This window comes from Tympanuchus pallidicinctus, unplaced genomic scaffold (genome assembly GCF_026119805.1).
Source record: "Tympanuchus pallidicinctus isolate F22 unplaced genomic scaffold, pur_lepc_1.0 scaffold5, whole genome shotgun sequence".
Classification (NCBI taxonomy): Eukaryota; Metazoa; Chordata; class Aves; order Galliformes; family Phasianidae; genus Tympanuchus; species Tympanuchus pallidicinctus.
In genome coordinates this window covers 25,185,707-25,204,959 of record NW_026294769.1, presented here as the reverse complement: position 1 = coordinate 25,204,959, position 19,253 = coordinate 25,185,707, and the positions used below count along the sequence as shown (strand labels likewise).

The window sequence follows — 19,253 nt, the reverse complement described above, 5'->3', positions numbered from 1 at the left end:
CACTCTTTTAAGGCAATTGTGGATCTCTCTTCCAAAACCTTCCTGCTGGTGTCAGTATAGCTCAGATCCTCTCAGTGATCCTCTGCCTTCTTTTCCCAATGTTACCTCAGTAGCTTCAGCTGGGGAGGCTGCGAGTGGCAGAGTAGCATGTGCTGTGTTTTCTGATGTTCCTGATAACAGTTTCCAGTCTTCTTCCAGGGACTGCAGAAGCAGCAGAACAAAAGGTTGTGAAGTCGACAAGCTTTCTTAGACTGCTTTGAGAATATATACAGTGCCCTGAAATATAAAGAAAGTAAAATGCTGTCCTGAAAGCAAGCAGTTTGGAGCCTGTATGTTATAGGTGTAGTCTGAAATACCAGTTTTGTTCACTGTTTCATGTTTGCAGTGGGACTTGTTGCATTACTAAGCTACATATTTGGTTTTGATCCTTTTATATCTTTTGGCTCGTGGTCTTGTCATTGTTTTACAAGAAACCTGAATGGAAGTACAAACCATTTTGCAGCCTTTACATAGAACTCATCACAGAAATATTTCATACCTGCAAACACTGTTCAACTCTTGCATAGTTAGAAAAGGATTGATGTCCTAAATACTCTACTGCTGAACTTGCAGGATATGCAGCAGCACCTCTCAGAGAGCTCTTTGCCTACTGCTCTTATGCTCATGTGATAAGTACAGCTTGTGGGAGTACAGAGTATAGATGCACTGGACATGCTTAATGAGACTTTTCCAACCATCGTTAAATACTGGTATGGGAAAAGAACAACAAGCACAAGCTTTCAGAATTTTCTGGTTTCCTTAGTTGTTATTTTTTAGATAAGAGGACTGTATAAGCTTTATTTAGTTGGATCTGTTTAATTGCTTCTTTCCTGTAGGATCAAATTAACAACTTCATTTTGGCCCAATTCTGAAGTGCCATCATTCCAGCATCTGTGAGCTTCAGCCACACTACAGCAAACTTTGGAAATGTCTCTGCTCCCCACAGCCTGGGCTTCTGTCTGACACGTAGCACTCCAGCCAGGGGGCAGTCCATGTGTTGCACACCGGGAGTTCATCTGTGGAAAGCTCTGGTGTTTGAGGAACTTGCTCTGTGCAGATAGCAGCCCCTCATGAGACTCCCTGCAGCTGCTGGAGGCTGGCATCAGCTTTGTTTGAGGCCCTGAATCTATTATGTAGATGGAAACCATACAAAGTGCTAAAAACAACCCTTGAAATACTCAGGTCAGCTTCTGTGTTTTTAAAAGGATAAGCCTAATTAAGGTGACAAGCAAGTGGTGCTTGGGTATCTACAGAAAGCTCAGCAAACAGGAAATGATGGTATCAAGTAGTTGCAGTACTCAAGATGCAGCATGATGTATGCTGAGTGGTACCTGGGATGCAGCATTTCAGCAGGTGGTGTACTGCAGAGCTCTGTCCATCAGTTAACAGCTGTGATAGCTCATATTCCAAGCCATAATTGTTTTGCTTTTAAGCAAGGGGAAATGGTAATTAAAAAGCCTCAGTGTGCTTGCTGAGCGTGGGTCCAGCAGCCGATTTAAGCCTCCAACTGCAAATCCATTTCACCTTTGTCTCAAGAAGCAGCCCATCCTCTTTTTGCCTTCATGTTTCACAGCAGAACTTGAGAGCCCTGCACGGAGAAGTGAGGCACGTGCTGGGACTTCCTGAGCCTGTGTCTTCACACTGCCGCTGTCACAGTACAGCTCATCTGTCTGGGAACTGCTCTCAGTTCCCTGTGCTTGGTGAGGCAGCCCTGTGACCCACTCAGCTGAGAGAGCGGCTGTTAAAGCCCTGAAGAGCAGTTTGAGAATTGAGTCACCGTGGGACGAGGGCCAAAGTACGCTCAGGGCACATCACGAAGTGAAGTTATTGCATATTGGACACGATTTAGCAGCAGGTGAAATACAGCAATGTGCTGTATTATACAGCACGTGCTGCCCATCACCAAACGTATCACACAACTCACAGTTCAGAGAGGAGGAAAACAATGAAAATGTAAATCTCAAGTTAGAAGGCACAAACTGCTGAGAGCTGTATCCAAGATGCAGAGTGCTACAAGCAGGCTCCACTCCTGCATTCTGCAGCAACGAGGTTTGCAGCAGCCAGACCTCTGTCCTTCACCAGAAGTAGGCACAGCCACATCAACTTCAAAATGAAGCTGAACTTAACTGTGACAAACCCAGTGCTTGTGACTGAGACAATTTCAAGGTGGTGCTGAGCACTTCACTTAAATAACTGCTTCAAGTACTCCCCTGTTCAGTTACACATTGTACTTAAACACAACTCTTCCATCAGTCAGCCTCAAACCCAAGTTAGGATTTCAGGCTGTGTATTCTAGCAGAAATGCTATCCCATATTCCTGTGCCTTCCAAGTAGTTTTCTTCTCCCTGCTTTCAGGGACTTAAGGGTTTATGCAGAAATCCTGTTGCAGAAGTACTTGAAGTGCAAATCACACATGAAACCTCCCACCACACAGTAGTTTAGATGTGCATAAAATACAGCTTTTCAGTGAATGAAGGTTTATCTGAAACTGCCAGAACTCCCACAAGCACAGAATTGAGCATAGCTCCCATAGCAGAAGGCACAGGGCTGAGTCCATTAAACAAGCTTCGGGCTGTTCCAGTTCAGCCCTTCTCACTCCAGCTGCTCAGAGTAGTGATAAATCAGAGATGTGAAGTGAAATACTACACATAACACACAGTGATGGCACAATACAAAACCTTTTAATGAAAGGTTCCACCTGGGCACCTGGCCCTCAGCCCGTTCATTGCAGGAAGGGGTGGGCAGTGAGACTCCCCCTTCCCTGAAGGCAGAACAACAGAACACATTCCCAAAGTTACTCAGAACATTCTGTGTATATTTGGTAGCAAACATAAGGATTACCAAATCAACCGGGCAGGTTAATGAAATAACGTTCTTAGTGGTGTATTACAAAAGAAATGTGCAAGAGTTACTCCCAGCTGAGACTACAATACTGAGCATTCACTGAAGTATTTGCATAAAGCCCATTCTAGCAAGAGTATGTAGCAATGTTCCAGTTAAGACAGGGTATCAGGAAACACCACGAGGTGAAACATTTCTTCTAGTTCCAAGTAAGCTTTTAACAGTTGCTTCCTAGCATAATTTGCACACAACAGCACGTTGTCAATTTAAAAAAATATTTAATGCTGCCAAAATCGTATAAAAATACAATAAGAGTGGCAGTACAAAACAAAATATTTCCTAATTTATTTCTTTTACATCTTTCTACATTAATACAGGCATTATAAAAACACAAGACAGCAAGTCATTTTGTTTTGCAAAGTAGCATGCTGGTGGTGTTCTTCGTCCCCTGGATGCAGTTTACGCTGTAAACAGATAACTGAGGTCCTCCGGGTACTTAACAGACCTCACTTTTGTTCCCGAAGAGGGGTTCATGTCTCGCTTTGCATGTCAATAATTTGCAGTTTATAGCTGCAGAATATCACAAGTCTTGGAGGCTTAGGTGTCAGTCAGTCTCGGCCTACGACATACAACGCAAAAGAAAGTCACCGATTCAGTACACAGTGCAAGGACAGAGAAATCAGAACAGACAACGGGTTGGCAACTCACTACAGAACACAAACAGCTGCTCACGCATGCACTGAAGTGACTACTGATCACTGTTTGTCTGCAGCAAGCACTCTTGGGAAGCTATTCCCACATCACCACGTAAGGCACTGCAGAGCTCCAAGTACAGGCCAGCTCAGCGAGCCACCGCACACGCACTGCAGCACTTGGTGGCTTAGAAGTCTTCTTTGACCTGAGTGGGACTACAGAAGGCTGCAGCTCAGCAGACTCGCCACCTCTGTGGCTCTAACGGCCAATCCCGGCACAGAGAGAGGCACAGAAGTTCTTAGGCAAAGTCTGCTTGCTGGAACATCTTTCCTCAGTACACGAGTTGTGTTGCTCTTAGGAACAAAGGCTACGCTCCAAGGAACACACACAGCCCGCAGTACTAAACAGCCAGTGTGCTGCAAGCAAAATGCTTCTACGTTCTGCAAGCACTATGCTGATGCACACAGCAGGGTTCTGTTCAATCAGAATACCACAAGTTATCCCGAGTGCTTATCCAATTTAAATAACGACTCAGACAGAAGTGCAATTTTGAACACTTTTTATTTTTCATACATAAAAATGAAAGACTGACCTAAACCTTTGGGGGTGTCAGGGTTAAAGAACCCAGGAAGACTACTGTGTGTTATGGCAACTTTGCAAACTCCATTCTGTGACTTAAGCCACTTGGCCATTCAGAAGGCTTCCTCTTTTGTCACTTAATTAAGTCTCTTGTGCAGTCATCAAGTGTGTCAGGTTAAAGCATAGCGCCAGCAGCAAGCTAAATAATGAGTTAACATTCATTGAACTTAAAGCTCACCAGGCTGCTCATGGCCAACACAATCCAACACATGCACATGTGTATACATTTATATTTCTTTGCTACTCAGTGGAATATCAATTGATGCAAGTAAACCAGTTCAGTCAAGACCTAACAAATTATCTGGGTTTCACTTCCAGTATCTTATTTACATAAAATAAATCTCTGATTTTTCCAGAATTCTGTTTCACAATGAATTCAGTTTCCTTAATACATTTCAAGAGAAATACAGCTGTACTGTGACACTAAGTGGACTGCCCCTGCATGAAGAATATAATCAAACAGAGGACTAATTCCAAACCACTTGCAACTGAGGTCCAAACATTTCTTAGTGGTATTTTCATAAAAACACACAATTTGTATAAAGCTTTCATCTGAGAGTCAAACACTGTTTGATCAAATTCTGACATCCACTACACCTCAAGCATTTTGACCAACATATTTCCAAACCAGGGAAAAGCCCAACACAGTAACACTTCAAAGCGCAAAAGCACTCTGGAAGTGCCGTGGAAACAGCCAACAGAAATGCCAGCAAATGGGGGAGTGGGGTGGCAGAAGGCATTTCCTTCATTTTCATTCTTTCTTTAAGCGTTTCCTAAAACAAACGTCCCTGGGATTGACAAGCCTTCATTCCAACCCACATTTATTCTTACGTAACATCCAACTTGTACACAACTGCTCTAAATTGTCATCCTACAGAAGAACAAAATACCACAAGGCTCAGTTTGCAGTCAAACACTGCAAGCCTCCACAAGTTCTGTTGAAGCGTTTTGTCCCAGTCCCAAATCTGACGCTGAGGGACCAGAAAGAAGTTTTATCCAATCTGACACCTGGGACGTTCTAAGAGACCTAATGCTCACGTCCCTGCCATTCCCACATTCTCACAGAAAAACTCACTGTTCAAATTGTTTTGTCCAAGACTTGTACTGGTTCAAAACTCAATTTAAGAAAGTTCAGATCTTGAAGATACTTACAAGAATGTAACCAAACAAGATTTCAGCCATCGCCACTAGAAGATGCTCCTTTTACTCTACTGCATGAGAAGGTAATGCGAGATGACAGAAAATGGCTCCCTGCTGCCCTGCCCCACAGCCCCCTCCCAACAAAGAGGGCCTCCTCAGCAGCTACACAACAAAAAGCCAAACAGAGAAGCTGGAATTGGGGAAAATTTGAAGTGAGAACCTGCCAAGACCAAAGTAGAGTTCAGCATCTGGAGGATGATGGCAGACCAGAAAAAACCTCATCTAAAACGAACACAAAGGTGGTAAATGACAGTGTTTTCACTGAAGCTTTTGCCTGCACTTTTTCCCTAGCTGCTTTTAGGTATTTTGAATTAAGTCTGGAATATTTCTTCATTATAAAAGCATTTAATTACATTCGACGTGGTTTTCTAAAGCCAAGATATATTTTATAAGGCACGAAAATTTACACGGTGTATCAGTTACAGCTGATACTTCAAAAATCCTCCATCTTCCCAATTAAAGGAAAAAGAAAAGAATCTTCCATCCAACTTGTTGGCTAACTTATTGCAGTTGTCAAAATGATGAAGGCCTTAAAATGCATAAAATGCCTGCCCATACTGTGTCACGGCCACTGCCATGCTGCTCTGCTAGTAGAGCTGTACAGCAGGTCAGCAATGCCACTGGACAAATTATCTTTGTTCTACTGACACACCATTTCCCAAGTACAGAACTGTGTGTTCCAAGGAACTACACTTGTTTTCTCTTCCTTATCTGGACACTTTAGCATTTGTTTACTATATAAACAGTGCAGTTCAAAATAATAACATTAACTATTGTGAAATGAGTTTCAAAGAGAACGCACAAGTCAGCCTTGCGTATTTATGTCAGCCTGTTTGGGCCCCACGCCTGGCAAGTTACTGCTGAGATCTAACGTGCTGGAAACCTGTCAGTTCCTCTGGAAGGAGAGCAAATCGTCTCGTTCTCTCAGTATTTTTCAGCAATCAATCCAAAGAGTGCTTTATGACTGAACAACAACAAAACCTCAATAAGGAATCCCCAGAGAACGCACCCAAGCAGAAAACAATCCAGCTAGGACAGTGGAGAAAGTCAACACAACTTCTCTGAAGTCATCCAAAAAGTCAATACTTGAATAAATAAATCCAGCTTTCAAAGTGCAGTCCAATGCTACAAAATAATAAGTTTCAACTTAATACACCACATACAAGCTCTGTGCCTCAAGAGAACTGAAAGGACAGCAAGTGATCCGTGTTCGGTTACTGTTTAGCAAGTGTTGTTAGTGCCCAAGTAATGGAAAGAGACTACTCAATATTCAAGTGCCCACAGGATAGGTATGCCCAAAATATCCCATCACTGAGGGTTTTACTTTCACGGCTCTGAAATACAGCAACAGGTAACTTGAAGAGTAATTCTACACTTGGTGAACTTCTGAAAGTGGCTAATAACCGAGAATACTGGCTACAGGGAATACTACCAGCATTTGTCTTCTATCAAAACCACACTTGGAAGACAACGTAGTTTTCTTTGAGGTGCTTTCTACATATATTACTGATAAATGGATTTTATTCTTTATAGCAATTAATCTATAGACACACAGAACATTATGTTTCACATTTAATGGAATGTCAGAACTTTAACAAAGTTGGCCTTCAAACAGTAGCTGAAGTCTGAATACATCAATCAGTTGAACAGTATACTTTTCAGTGGGGGCTATGTTCTCCAAAGCCTTAAAAAATTCAAATTCTCAAGCCTTACTTAAATAACAAAAACTACAAAAAATAAATAAGGAATGCAAAGTAACAGAGTAGAAATCGTAAGTGCTTCATCAGACCCCTAGCTGCTCACATCATAAATCTGAGAGTCAAAATACGGGGCATGGTTGCACTATTATTTTCATGCACAAATTACACGTAATTTCTAAATCAAATTCTTTTTTTGGTCAGAAATTTGTACAAACTGAGCTTTGAAAAGTACAGTGAACTACAAAAAGATTAAATATGCAATTATAAAATATATTTATCCTAGGTCATAAGAATATAAAATGTTTATGCTCATGTCACCGGTACATTACACATTACACACATTTAAGGATAACTTCTTGGTATTAATAACGTAATGGTACAACACTGTTTATTGCTTATGTCAGGCATGTAAATTTAAATCCAAACAGCCTTCAGTAGCTACAACTCTGTGGTTCAGGGTTTGCTCTAGATCCAGTAGACCATTTTGGAAAGATGCAGCTTTGTACCTGCTTATATAAACAAAAAATAACAACTCTGTTGGGGGGTAGCAGTTCATTTAAATACCTGCAGTGGAAAGTCCTGAGATGTTGTCAGATTATCAAGTTTACATCACTCCTCTATTGTATGTAATGGCCTGTACCCATTCCAGGTGAAAGGAGTTTACTGCTTAGAGTCACACCCCTGGTCATTAACTCACAGCAAGATCAGCTGCTGGAGCAGACAAGCTTACTGTTACTTACAAGGAATGTTCTTGAAAATATATTTTCCAGCAAGAATAAGCGCCAACTAAAATCAGTGTACCAAACCCAATCTTAGCAAGAATAGGTTTCCAATATAACCACCTTTTTCTTTTTCTTTCAGTCTCATTTAGCTTCTGCTTCATCTGCTGGAGCTTCTGTGCTGTGTTAGCTTTCCTATCGTCTCGCAGTCGTTTCCGGGCAGCACTTAAAGAAAAAAGGAAAATAAGAAAAAGGTAATTCTTCAATTGTATATTCTGTTCCAACAATCTTCACATAAGTAGTTTCAGGTAAGTGAGGCCCCATAAAGTTAGCAAACGACGTACGCAAAGATGTAAATAGCCCTCGGTGTAAGCATTCAACAGGGAATAGAATTAGCTGAATTATTTGCCTCTTGCTCTCATGCTATCTGAGATGTTCCACGTGGAGGCTGCAGGTATGTGCAGCATAATGTATGAGATGAGAGCAGTATGTAACGTCTGCCCTTGCTACAGGGCTCACGCAGCTCTGCACAATCCAGCCTTGGTCTCTTGCCCCATAGAAATATGGACAGACCCCAGGGACACAGTGCCCAAAGCAACTCAATTCCCAATACAGCAGCACATGGCAACCTCAACTCAAGTAGTCTAGGAGCTCAGGCATTTGTACTTACAACAAATATTAACTTGATACAGAAAGACAAATTTATATACCATAGCTAAACCACAGAAATCTGTGAACATGTAACACAAATGGAAGGTAACATGTGGCTTTCATCATGCAATTTCAACCACCAAATTGGAAATTTGGCAGGTGATAAAAATCTTTGTGCTTCTAAAGTACTGTGTGTTTTACCAAGTTGTTAAAGAATTCAAAGTGTGTATTGAATTATGTTGGGTATTTTTAGGACCTAACTCACATTGTACTACATCTTTAAGACTTAATTCACAGATAGATTACAGGAAAATGATTGCAAGCTTGAGGTTTAGAGACATCTAAAGCTGAAGTAGGTCAAGAGAAAAAAAAAAACACCATACCTTTACACAATGAAGATTTATCAAAACAAATATCTGAATTAAAAAAAAAAAAAAAGACTCAAATGCCACCTGTCCTCTCCTCTGCTAAAGAAAGATCTTCAAGGTTTATTATCAGAAAAGCACACAGTAACTCAGCCTCTCAAAAAGCACCTCTGTCTTCTAAACAGTTTCTTCATTTTACCTACATTTCAACATTTCCATCTGTGCCATCTTGAACTTTAGTGGACAGGCCAGTACTTATTTTATCCACTTGATCTTTACTCTCCAGGCCAACGCTGTTCCCATTGTACTTCTCGGTGGTTATTTTGGCTGGGTGTGGAGGAGACTGCTCACTACTTGGCGCCTGGTCCTCCTTAGAGAGCTCCTTCCACCGCTTCTGCAAACAAGAAGAGTATGTTTCAAACATTCTCCTAACGCTGAAGGTACTCTTTGTCTAAGATAACTTCCTACAGAATAGCTGCAGATGTGGATTAAAGGATCTGAGAGATCAAAAATAACAATTACTAGACAAATAAACAAGGTCAGACAAAGATGTTCTCCAGGCCAACTGACAGGCTGGGTTATATCAATAGAAATACTTAATGCTGCTGGAATACTAGGATCTTGCTAACATGATTTGTGAATTGCAGTAACTGAGAAGAACAACTTCCACCACCAAGTACACATTCTCCCTAAATTTACTGTAAGGCACAGTGCAATAGCACAGCCATGACAAATACTAACTTTGCTTCAGGAACAGAGCAAAAACCAAACGCGAGAACGCTGCAGTGAAGGTTTGCGTTCTGAAGAGAAAAATCTAATGAGCCAGCATAAACAATTCCCAGACAGGCCAGATATTACAGCCATTCCTACCTACACAGACCGGTAGGTATGATGGCTGCAACTAATTACACAAATTTCAATCAAAGACTCCAGTGATTACATTTTCTTACTTTTACACAACAGACAAGCACAAAACTCTTAAGAATATTCATATTAAAGATCAGAAGATCAGGTTTTGCTGCATGAACAGCACAAGCTGTCTTTACTTCAGCAGTATTTTGTAGGGATTGCTGATGTGTACTTTCCTTTGTTTTTAGAGAAGTTCATGCTACATCTCAGAGATGAGACAGTTCTCATTAGATAAACGGCCACCCAAATTAATTCCTACAGCCTTCAAAAGGCTTAAGGAAACTTGTTTTTTGGAATGAGATGGGGAATCTAAGGAAGGGAACAGGAAGGGCAGGCTTAGCACAGTAAATCTGCATTGAAAATTAGGATAGTACTGACATGTCCTTATACTACCAACAGGAAAAAAAAAAAAAAAAAAAAAATACAATGAACAGAGTCTGCCAGAGACTCCTACAAAGAAAACAATGAAGAGATTTTGAAGTTTCCTAAGACTTGCCAAAATCTAGATATACGAGACTGCTCTTCTTAGATGTAATACTAGCATCAGAAAACATCAACATCCAGAAGGAGCTGAAATATCTTCCATCTACATTGTTTGTGTTTTAGTGGAACGGCTTTGGAGATTGTAATTTTTTTTAATACATATTTTGCAACTGATGTGACATCAATAGCAAAAAGGCACAGGTACAGCACCACTTTCTAATCTGATCATCTCCCTTCTGCCAGAATCCATAGAATCATAAAATCATAAAATCACCAAGGTTGGGAAAGACCCACAGGATCACCCAGTCCAACCATCCACCAATAGCTCTCACTAAACCACGTCCCTCATCACAACATCCAAATGTTCCTTGAACCACCTCCAGGGTCAGTGACTCACTCCACCACCTCCCTGAGCAGCCCATTCCAGTGCCTGACTCTTCTGGAGAAGTAGTATTTCCTAACATCCAACCTGAATCTCCCCAGGCACAACTTGAGGTCATTCCCTCTCACCCTACCACTAGTTACATGAAAGAAGAGGTAGACCCCCAGCTCATTACAACCTCCCTTCACGTAGTTATAGAAAGTGAGAAGGTCTCCCCTGAGCCTCCTCCAGACTAAACAATTCCAGCTCCTCATAAGCCCTGTGCTCCAGACCCCTCACCAGCTTTGTCGCCCTTCTCACACGCTCCAGGGCTTCAATGTCTGTTGTAGTGAGGGGCCCAAAACTGAACACAGCACTTGAGATGTGGCCTCACCAGTGTTGAATACAGAGGGACAATAACTTCCCTGCTTCTGCTGGCTGCACTATTTCTAATGCAAGTCAGCCATTGGCCTTCTTGGCCACCTGGGCACACTGCTGGCTCAAGTTGAGCTGAGCATCAATCAATACCCCCAGGTCCATTTCCTCTACACAGTCCTCCACAGCCACTTTGCCTCAAGCCTGTAGCATCGCCTGGGGTTGTTGTGGCCCAAGTGCAGGACCCGGCATTTGGCCTTGTTGAAACTCATCCCGTTGGCTTCAGCCCAGCTCTCCAGCCTGCCCAGATCCCTCTGTAAGGCCTTGTTACCCCCAGGCAGATCCACACTTCCAGCCAACTTGGTGTCATCCACAAACTTACTGAGGGTGTACTCAATGTCCTCATCCAGGTCATCAATAAAGAGACTGAAGTTTTACTCATCTTAAAAACCTCTTTCTAGGTTCACTCAAACCAGAGACATGAATCTGAGAAGCTATTTGCAGTAAACAAAAGTCTATACCTGACACAATGCTCATGGGCAGCTCCACACCACAGCTCTCACTATAACTGCTGTTCTCCTAGTGTCACATGCCTTCCTGCTCTACAACTGAACACTCTTTACCTGGGGGCCACTGTTGTAAGAGTAATTAGGGCTTCTTCTGAGCCTGTCCAGAAAGCTGTGGGTAAGGAGTTAGGGAGGAAACCCAAAGCAAGGCCTCTATACTGCATTTGATATGTTCTAACTCTACCATCCACCATTTCTTCAGCCTTTTGGCAAGGCCTCTATTGCATGCGCTGGACCTCTGGGTAACTACCTCCTCCACATACTTCAGTGATCCCTTTTCATATTTCTCTGAGGATACAGTGAAGATGCTGGTTTATACTATTCACAATAGCTTCAAAATGAGGAAGAGTAAGCTTGTCTTGTACAGTCCTGTACTATTCAGTGATTTCTTGTCAGCTCACTCTCTTTCTCCATATGCCTACACTGTGCTGTTACCTTTCTTGGCTCCAAAACACAGTAGGTTCTTACATGCAAGAGCTGCCTAAAAACAACCAGTGTTACTGATGCCCAAGTTGCAACCTGTTAATTCATCTAAGTCCCATTAGCCTACAGATCTACTACATCACAAGGCAGATATTCACGTGGCTTGGAGAAGTAATCTGAAACAAGTGGAAGAAAAAAATAAATGAAACTAAACACTAAATTGGTATGCTAGACATTTGTCCTAATGATGACTTCTCTGAAGTCTTTCTTACATGAAAAAAAGTTTATGCATAAGAAATCCTACAAGTGACAGAAGGTAAAAGGAAGGCAAAGAATTGGTGCCAAAAAAAAGGACACTGAATACCTTGGGGTCCACTAATCACTTTTAAATGTCTGTGATTAGAAAGATGAACTGTAAATTGACTCTTTGCAAAACGAGGGCCAGATTGTCATCTGTGGAACAAATTCGAGACAGACCTAAAAAAATACTCTTCAGAAACTCATGTCAAAACCATAGCTATTCATAAATGAAGCTACTCAGACTACCCCACAATGCTGATTTTCCAACCATTGAATCAGCTTTAGTAATAAACTAACTCCTCCACTGCACAGAGTTTGTTTCACTTTATAAAGAAACCACCACTAACAATTTAAGAAAATCCACAGTGTAGATTGACCTTACTTCCAGAGAAAGTCTTCTCACAAGACTGTGTCAAGAAGATATTTGCTGGCTAAGACAAATACTAAATCTGGGGTAACGCGCACATAGGAAGAACTGAAATCAGAGACAAGCTTACTAATTTTATCACACAAAAGGAATTTCCCACCACTCATTCTACTGCAAATGCAATAACTTGGCTCAAATGGCTAGTTCAGAATGAAGTGTTAAGTTTAAATCTCCATGACAAGACTATCTGAATGTCAGGACTGCAAAAAAGTACACCTTTAGGCAAACAAGCAGCAAGGGCTGTGGTGTTGAAGTTTCCAATCAGATGATAGCATCTGCAACTTAAAAAAAAAAACAACAAAACAAAACAACAAAAACGCATCTCTGGAACTGAGGTTGGGAAATGATGTCTGGAACAAACAAGTGATGAAGTTTCCATCACTGTCATACAATCATCTTCAAAATAACAACCAAAATGTTTGAGTAAGGTAGCTAAGCTTTAGGGCCTGTACTGCCTCTTGGAGGCAACAAATAAGGTGTATGGGCAATAGAAATACATTAAGATTTTTACCTGATCCTGTCAGCTGAACAACAGCTCCAGTTTTGGGGATTCACAAATGTCAGTACAAAGCTGTGATGTTCCATGTCAGCAAAACACCTCTGCGGATCTAAGTAATTAAACCGTCTTTGTCCTTTCAAAACCACAAATTCATTTACCTGAGACCACTCATTTCAGCAGCTGTTTTCTGAAGAGTGGCAAGCTATTCCGCTGCGTCACTGGAACAATTTAACTTTGTTAATAAGGAATTTTATAGAAAACTTCAGTCTTGTTCCATTTCATTTATAGCACATAGTACTGCAGTACTATCAGGATGCAAGTCAGTGCTTTAGTTACAAAACCATGTTATCAGCACACCAACCACACAATTCTGTGGGGCTCCAAGGCAAGCGAGGCGAGCACTGAACCCTTCCTGAGGGTCCTGGATGGAAGCCCCACATGTGCTAAGTGAGAGGAAAAGTATTTCCCTATCCTGATATAAATAAAACTACAGAATGGTCTGGGTTGAAAGGGAACACAATGATCATCTAGTTTCAACTCCCCTGCTATGCGCAGGGTCACCAACCAGCAGACCAGGCTGCCCAGAGCCACATCCAGCCTGGCCTTGAATGCCTCCAGGGATGGGGCATCCACAACCTCCTTGGGCAACCTGTTCCAGTGTGTCACCACCTTCTGTGTGGAAAAACTTCCGCCTAATATCTAACCTATATCTCCCCTATCACAATTTAAAACCACTCCTCCTTGTCCTATCACTATCCACCCTGATAAACAGCCATCCCCCCTGTTTATATGCTCCCTTCAAGTATTGGAAAGTCACAATGAGGTCTCCCCAAAGTCTTCTCTTCTCCAAGCTAAACAAGCCCAGTACCCTCAACCTTTCTCCACAGGTGCTCCTCTGATCTCTAAGCCCTCTGATCTTAGTGGCCCTCCTCTGGACTCATTCCAAGAGTTGTGTCTTTCTTTTACTGGGGACCCCAGCTTGGACACAGTACTCCAGATGGAGCCTCACAAGTGCCAAGTGGAGAGGGAGGATGACCTCCCTCTCCCTGCTGGCCACCCCTTTTTTAATGCAGCCCAGAACACAGTTGGCCTTCTGGGCTGCAAGCGCACTGCTGGCTCATGTCCAGCTTCTTGTCCATCAGCATCCTCAAGTCCTTCTCCACAGGGCTGCTCTCAAGGAGATCTTCCCCCAGTTTGTATAAATACCTGGGATTGCCCTGGCCCAACTGCAGCACCCTGCACTTGCCCTTATTGAACCTCATTAGGTTTTCATGGGCCTACTTCTCCAGCCTGTCCAGGTCCCTCTGTATGGTTTCCTTTCCTTCCTGTGTACTGACCACCCAGCTCAGCTTGGTGTCATCCACAAACTTGCTGAGGGTGCACTCGATGCCACTGTCTGTCATTGCTGAAGATGTTGAAGAGCACCGGTCCCAAGACCAACCCCTGAGGAATGCCGCTTGTGACCGGTCTCCACCCTGACACAGAACCATTGATCACGATCCTTTGGCTGCATCCAGCCAATCAATTCCTAATCCATCGAACATCCATCCTTCAAATCCACACCTCTTCAATTTAGAGAGCAACATGGTGGGGACCACGTCAAAGGCTTTTGCAGAAGTCCAGGTAAGCAACACCCATCACCCTTCCCCTGTCCACCAATGTCATCACTCCATCATAGGCCAGTAAACTGCTTGCCTGCAGAGTTCACTGAAGTCCATGGAGAAGTCAGAGACCAACATTTGGTTAGTGTTACTTTAGAGAAACCTGTCATTACTACATACTCACTCCAGCACCTCTCACACTCTGGACATTACAACAATTCTCTGCAAGTGGGGAAAAAAAAAAATCTAGCCAACCTTGAAAGTGGAAATGCTCCTGTTATGTACTGCAGGCTTGGGTCAAACACATACTGATTTTGTGCACGTGACCATGATGCGGAAAGAGAAAAGCATCTGGACAACTAACTGCACTGCAGAAAATACTGACTTAAGACAGCTCATCTGAACAATCACCACAGAAAACATGCCAAATGCAGAAATAACAAAGTTGACGAGAGTATTCCGAGTTGACAATACTTCCTTCTGTCTATTTATATTGAAAGATTTCTTGTTTCTGCAAGTACGTGGGAATCAGAGCTGCACAACTTGAAGCACAGCTTTTTAATAAACAAAGCAGAAAAATTATGGAAAGAGAACACACTCATATTCCCAGAAAGCAAGCTCCAGAAAGGTAGGAGGCTGCGCATATTTGGATGAATCATGCAGTATTCTAGGCTCTCAGTGCAGCTGTTCAGATGAGCAGCAAACTCTCTACATGTTGGTAAGTAACAGTGTGAAATGATTTATTTATATACATAGCAAGTCAAGGAAAAAATTCTAGAAGAAGAATCTGACAACTTCCAGAATCACAGGAGATGTTTAAGCTGATCTGCTTCATTAATTTTAATGACTCAACCAAAAAAGCCCTAGCATATGAAAGCAGAATTAAGTCCGTTACACAGCCTGGCCCTCCCTCCCCCACCAAGACATTTGAAATAGCTGTAGCTACCATAATTCCTGCAAGCTACACTGACAGAGCAGTGAGATTTGGTCATCTCTGAAATTCACTATATTTAGCTAGATTCTAACTGTAATATAAAATTTAAAGGATATGAAAAAAAAAAAATGAAGCTTTACTAATAAAGCTCATTTTTAGCATCAGGCAATTATTACTGCTAAGAAAATGTAGGGCAAGAAGTTAAGGAATCCAGCAGAGATTCTTGTTGTCTTTTCGAAGTGACACCGAGAGTTACTTCTGCTTTTCAGTACTGAAAATAGTGATTTAATCTTTTTAAAATTAGAAATGCAAAAATAACTTGTCTGTACATCTCAGAGAAGACAATTACATAGGATTAGGAGTTAAGCAGCTAGAAAGGGCTGTACCTTTAATACCCTCAAGAAACATACTGGAAAAGGCAGCGTATTTTAAACCCACAAAACTGATGATTTTAAAGTAGCTCAGAGCTCATTTTTAACTACTGTTAGCAGTCTACTGTTTATGCTTAAACACACAGAGCTAAAGTAATTACCTGTATAGTTGAATCCCCCATTATAAATTTTGCTCCTTCTATTACAGCCATATATGAAAACCTTAGTTGATCAGGTGTCTGAATAAGTCCCATTCGGTATTTCCTCATATCCAGTAACACCTTCTTAATATCTACAGAAATCGGATCCTTTTTTTCCATCTGTAAAGAAGGTTATATTGAAAGTGTTATAGATACGGTTAAAAAAAATTACAGATAAAAAAGGTGAACCACAAAATGCAAACCAAAAATTCCGTCACATTATGTTCCTGGTAGTTATGTAAGAAATTCACACCTCAAGATTTCTAAATTGGTTTTCACAGGAAAAAAGAAAAAGGAAATCATTAACGAAAGCTTGTCCTAAGCAAATCTACAACCATGTATTAACCAAATAAATCAGTACTCTATTATCAAGTGTTAACTATGAGGAATTTAGATGCACTTGGTTTTATTCCAAGATGTACTTCAAAGTAGGCCTATCACTATCAGAATCATAAAATAGTACTTCCTACAACTCCCGAGTAGAACAGCAGTTTGGAGTAGAGCAGACACTTCCTTATTTAAAGCAGATCCTCTAATTTATGTGTAACACACACATTTTGAGCTCCATGCTAGACGCATGGGAGCTGTTTAAATCACATATCTGCACTCCTTGCAATGTTTGCTTTAATTCTTTTAACATTAAAGTATGCTTGCATCAAAATATACATGCTGGGGTTTTGCTGTTGCTGTTCGGTTTTTTAAACTACATAAAGAAAACTGAAGAAAAAGAACAAATTGAGAGGGCATACTCAAAACATAAGAAGACTAGTTTAGACTTCAAATGAAATCCTTTTCCTTAACCCTATGCCATACTTCTCACTATTAACCAACAGAGCCAGAAGTGGATTCTGAAATTTGAAAATCACACAAAACTTAAAGATACTTTAAATTTTATTTAACATTTAAAGTACAGATAAATCATGAATAACGATACAGTCCACCCAGGCTAATCTCAATCTACTTTGTGTATCTCACCTAAAAGGCAAAGAGTGCTGCCTATGTACTTCCCAGAATGCTGTGAAATGGGTGAAATACCTCCAGATAGATTTATCAATGCATTTTAAGACTTTTGTTTATAACCATTAAAACATGAAGAAGCCTGATACCCTAACTAAAACTTATACTGATACGTCATTACCTTAAATGCTTTTAAAGCCTTCTGACCAAAACACCCACAATGGGAACGAAGGCAGAGTGTGGGAAGGAAAGCAGTGACAGAAAACAGCTAAGTACTTACCAGAACAAGACAAGAGTCTACTAATGAAAACGTGCCGGATCGTCCTATCCCTGCACTACAGTGAACCACTGCAGGTCCATGCTCAGGACTTAAACAACCAGATTCTCTGACTTTAAAAAGGAAGTTCAGGAATGAAGCTGGGGATTCAGGAACTCCAAAATCTGGCCACGTAGTATAATGAAAGTGAGATATCATCCTGGATTCTCCACTCTAGAAGAAAAAACAAACAATGCAACTAGAAAGTACTCAATTTGTGTTTAGTTAGCACACATTTCCCCAGTCCAAATCAATACAACTCTATTTCAAACCTCCCATTCAGATAAACAATCTAGTATCTTTCTGCAAGCTGGATGACTAGTAACGATGCAATATGAAGCATTTCATCACCTGCATTAGTAGTTTTTCCCCTTTGAAATTATTACTAAATTTTGTTTTTCCTCTTCTCAAACTTTCACTGTTTTATTTTTTGCTTTACTACTTGCCCTTAAATATTCCTTCTAAACCATTAATGCAACTTAATGGCTGATGGCAATCATGTTATGGTGGACAGGACTGAAAAAATACCCATCAGCATTGCAAGCACTTTCTTCTGCTCAGAGCAGGGTACAATACCAAGAGGTACCAGCATCTCCTTTCTACTAACTGCACCACTGAGAGTAGCAAGAATGTGCAACAAGACTCAGCTTGAAGTATTCATTCATTGTAAGTAAGTAAGAATTCAGACACCACACAAATTTTTCCTCGGCAAATAATAAAACAACAGTAAGCAAATCTGCATGTATACTGAAAAGCTTCAGTCATGAATTTGAGCCATACCTTCGCAGAACTCCCTTCAGATTTGCTGTTAAATGCTACTCCTTGCCTCTCCTCTCCTTGTTACACGCTGATTCTGAGACAACTTGGTCAGCAATTTAGTTCAGGAATTTTTAATCTCCCTCCATTTCACTTATTTTTCCATGGTTTTAACATCTACGTAAACTTGCATATACTTGAAACATCAATAAATTTAAGGTATGCGCATTACAGAAAATCCATTTTTCTTTTTCAGTAACAACAAGCTATATGAGGGATAACATATGAAACTCCTTTGTGAAACTATGATTGCCCAGTTCATAGTTATCACAATTACAAGAATATTCTCACACTGTCTTTTGCCCTGATACTGCAAGACTGCACATTTCCACAGACAACAGGATCTATTACTGTGACTCAATTCAATCTTAAATACACAACATTTTGCAGGGATGTTTCAGGGATAAAAGCTCAACATGGAAAACGGTCTGACCCATCACACTTGGTACATGAGTATACAGTAATATTTCCAAAAGGAAAAAATCTACCAAACCCTCCTCGATTACATAAATTCAGGGATTTTCCTTTCTTATTTGTCTGAAGCAAAGCATTAAAAAAAAGTTTGTGTTCTCAGCTGAGATGCAGCTTTAATGATACCGGGTTAATTTAACTAGCCAACTTTTTTTAAACATCAGGAAGGAGATGTTCTTGAAAAGAAGTTTGGTAGTTATAAAAATTGAAGGAATGCAACATACTAAGCAATCTCCTCAAAAAAATCTCCAGAAAAATAATTCATCAATTGACAAAATAAAGAGAAAAACTGGAGAGGGGAGGTAGAAGAACATAATAGGTAAAGAGAAGCTTAAAGGTGTTTCTTCTGAATGTAGGTGATCTTTTGAAGTGGTAATCTGTACTCTCTCCTCCTCCT

At 41.0% G+C, this 19,253-nt stretch overlaps 1 protein-coding gene across 3 annotated transcripts in view; it reads right to left on the bottom strand.

Annotated features, from left to right (window-relative positions):
• Positions 1 to 2,701: 2,701 nt before the first annotated feature.
• PTPN2 (protein tyrosine phosphatase non-receptor type 2) overlaps positions 2,702 to 19,253 on the bottom strand; it is a 33,943-nt gene continuing 17,391 nt past the window's right edge. For 2 of the 3 annotated variants that reach the window (XM_052704079.1, XM_052704077.1), the window contains 4 exons: positions 17,534 to 17,743; positions 16,258 to 16,416; positions 9,051 to 9,241; positions 6,972 to 8,056 (listed from right to left, as the gene is read on the bottom strand). In XM_052704079.1, the coding sequence (XP_052560039.1) occupies positions 7,849 to 8,056; positions 9,051 to 9,241; positions 16,258 to 16,416; positions 17,534 to 17,743 (768 nt within the window). In that variant the 3' untranslated portion in view covers positions 6,972 to 7,848. Of the gene's footprint in view, positions 3,500 to 6,971; positions 8,057 to 9,050; positions 9,242 to 16,257; positions 16,417 to 17,533; positions 17,744 to 19,253 lie in introns of those variants that run through there. The other variant, XM_052704078.1, reaches the window with a different exon arrangement.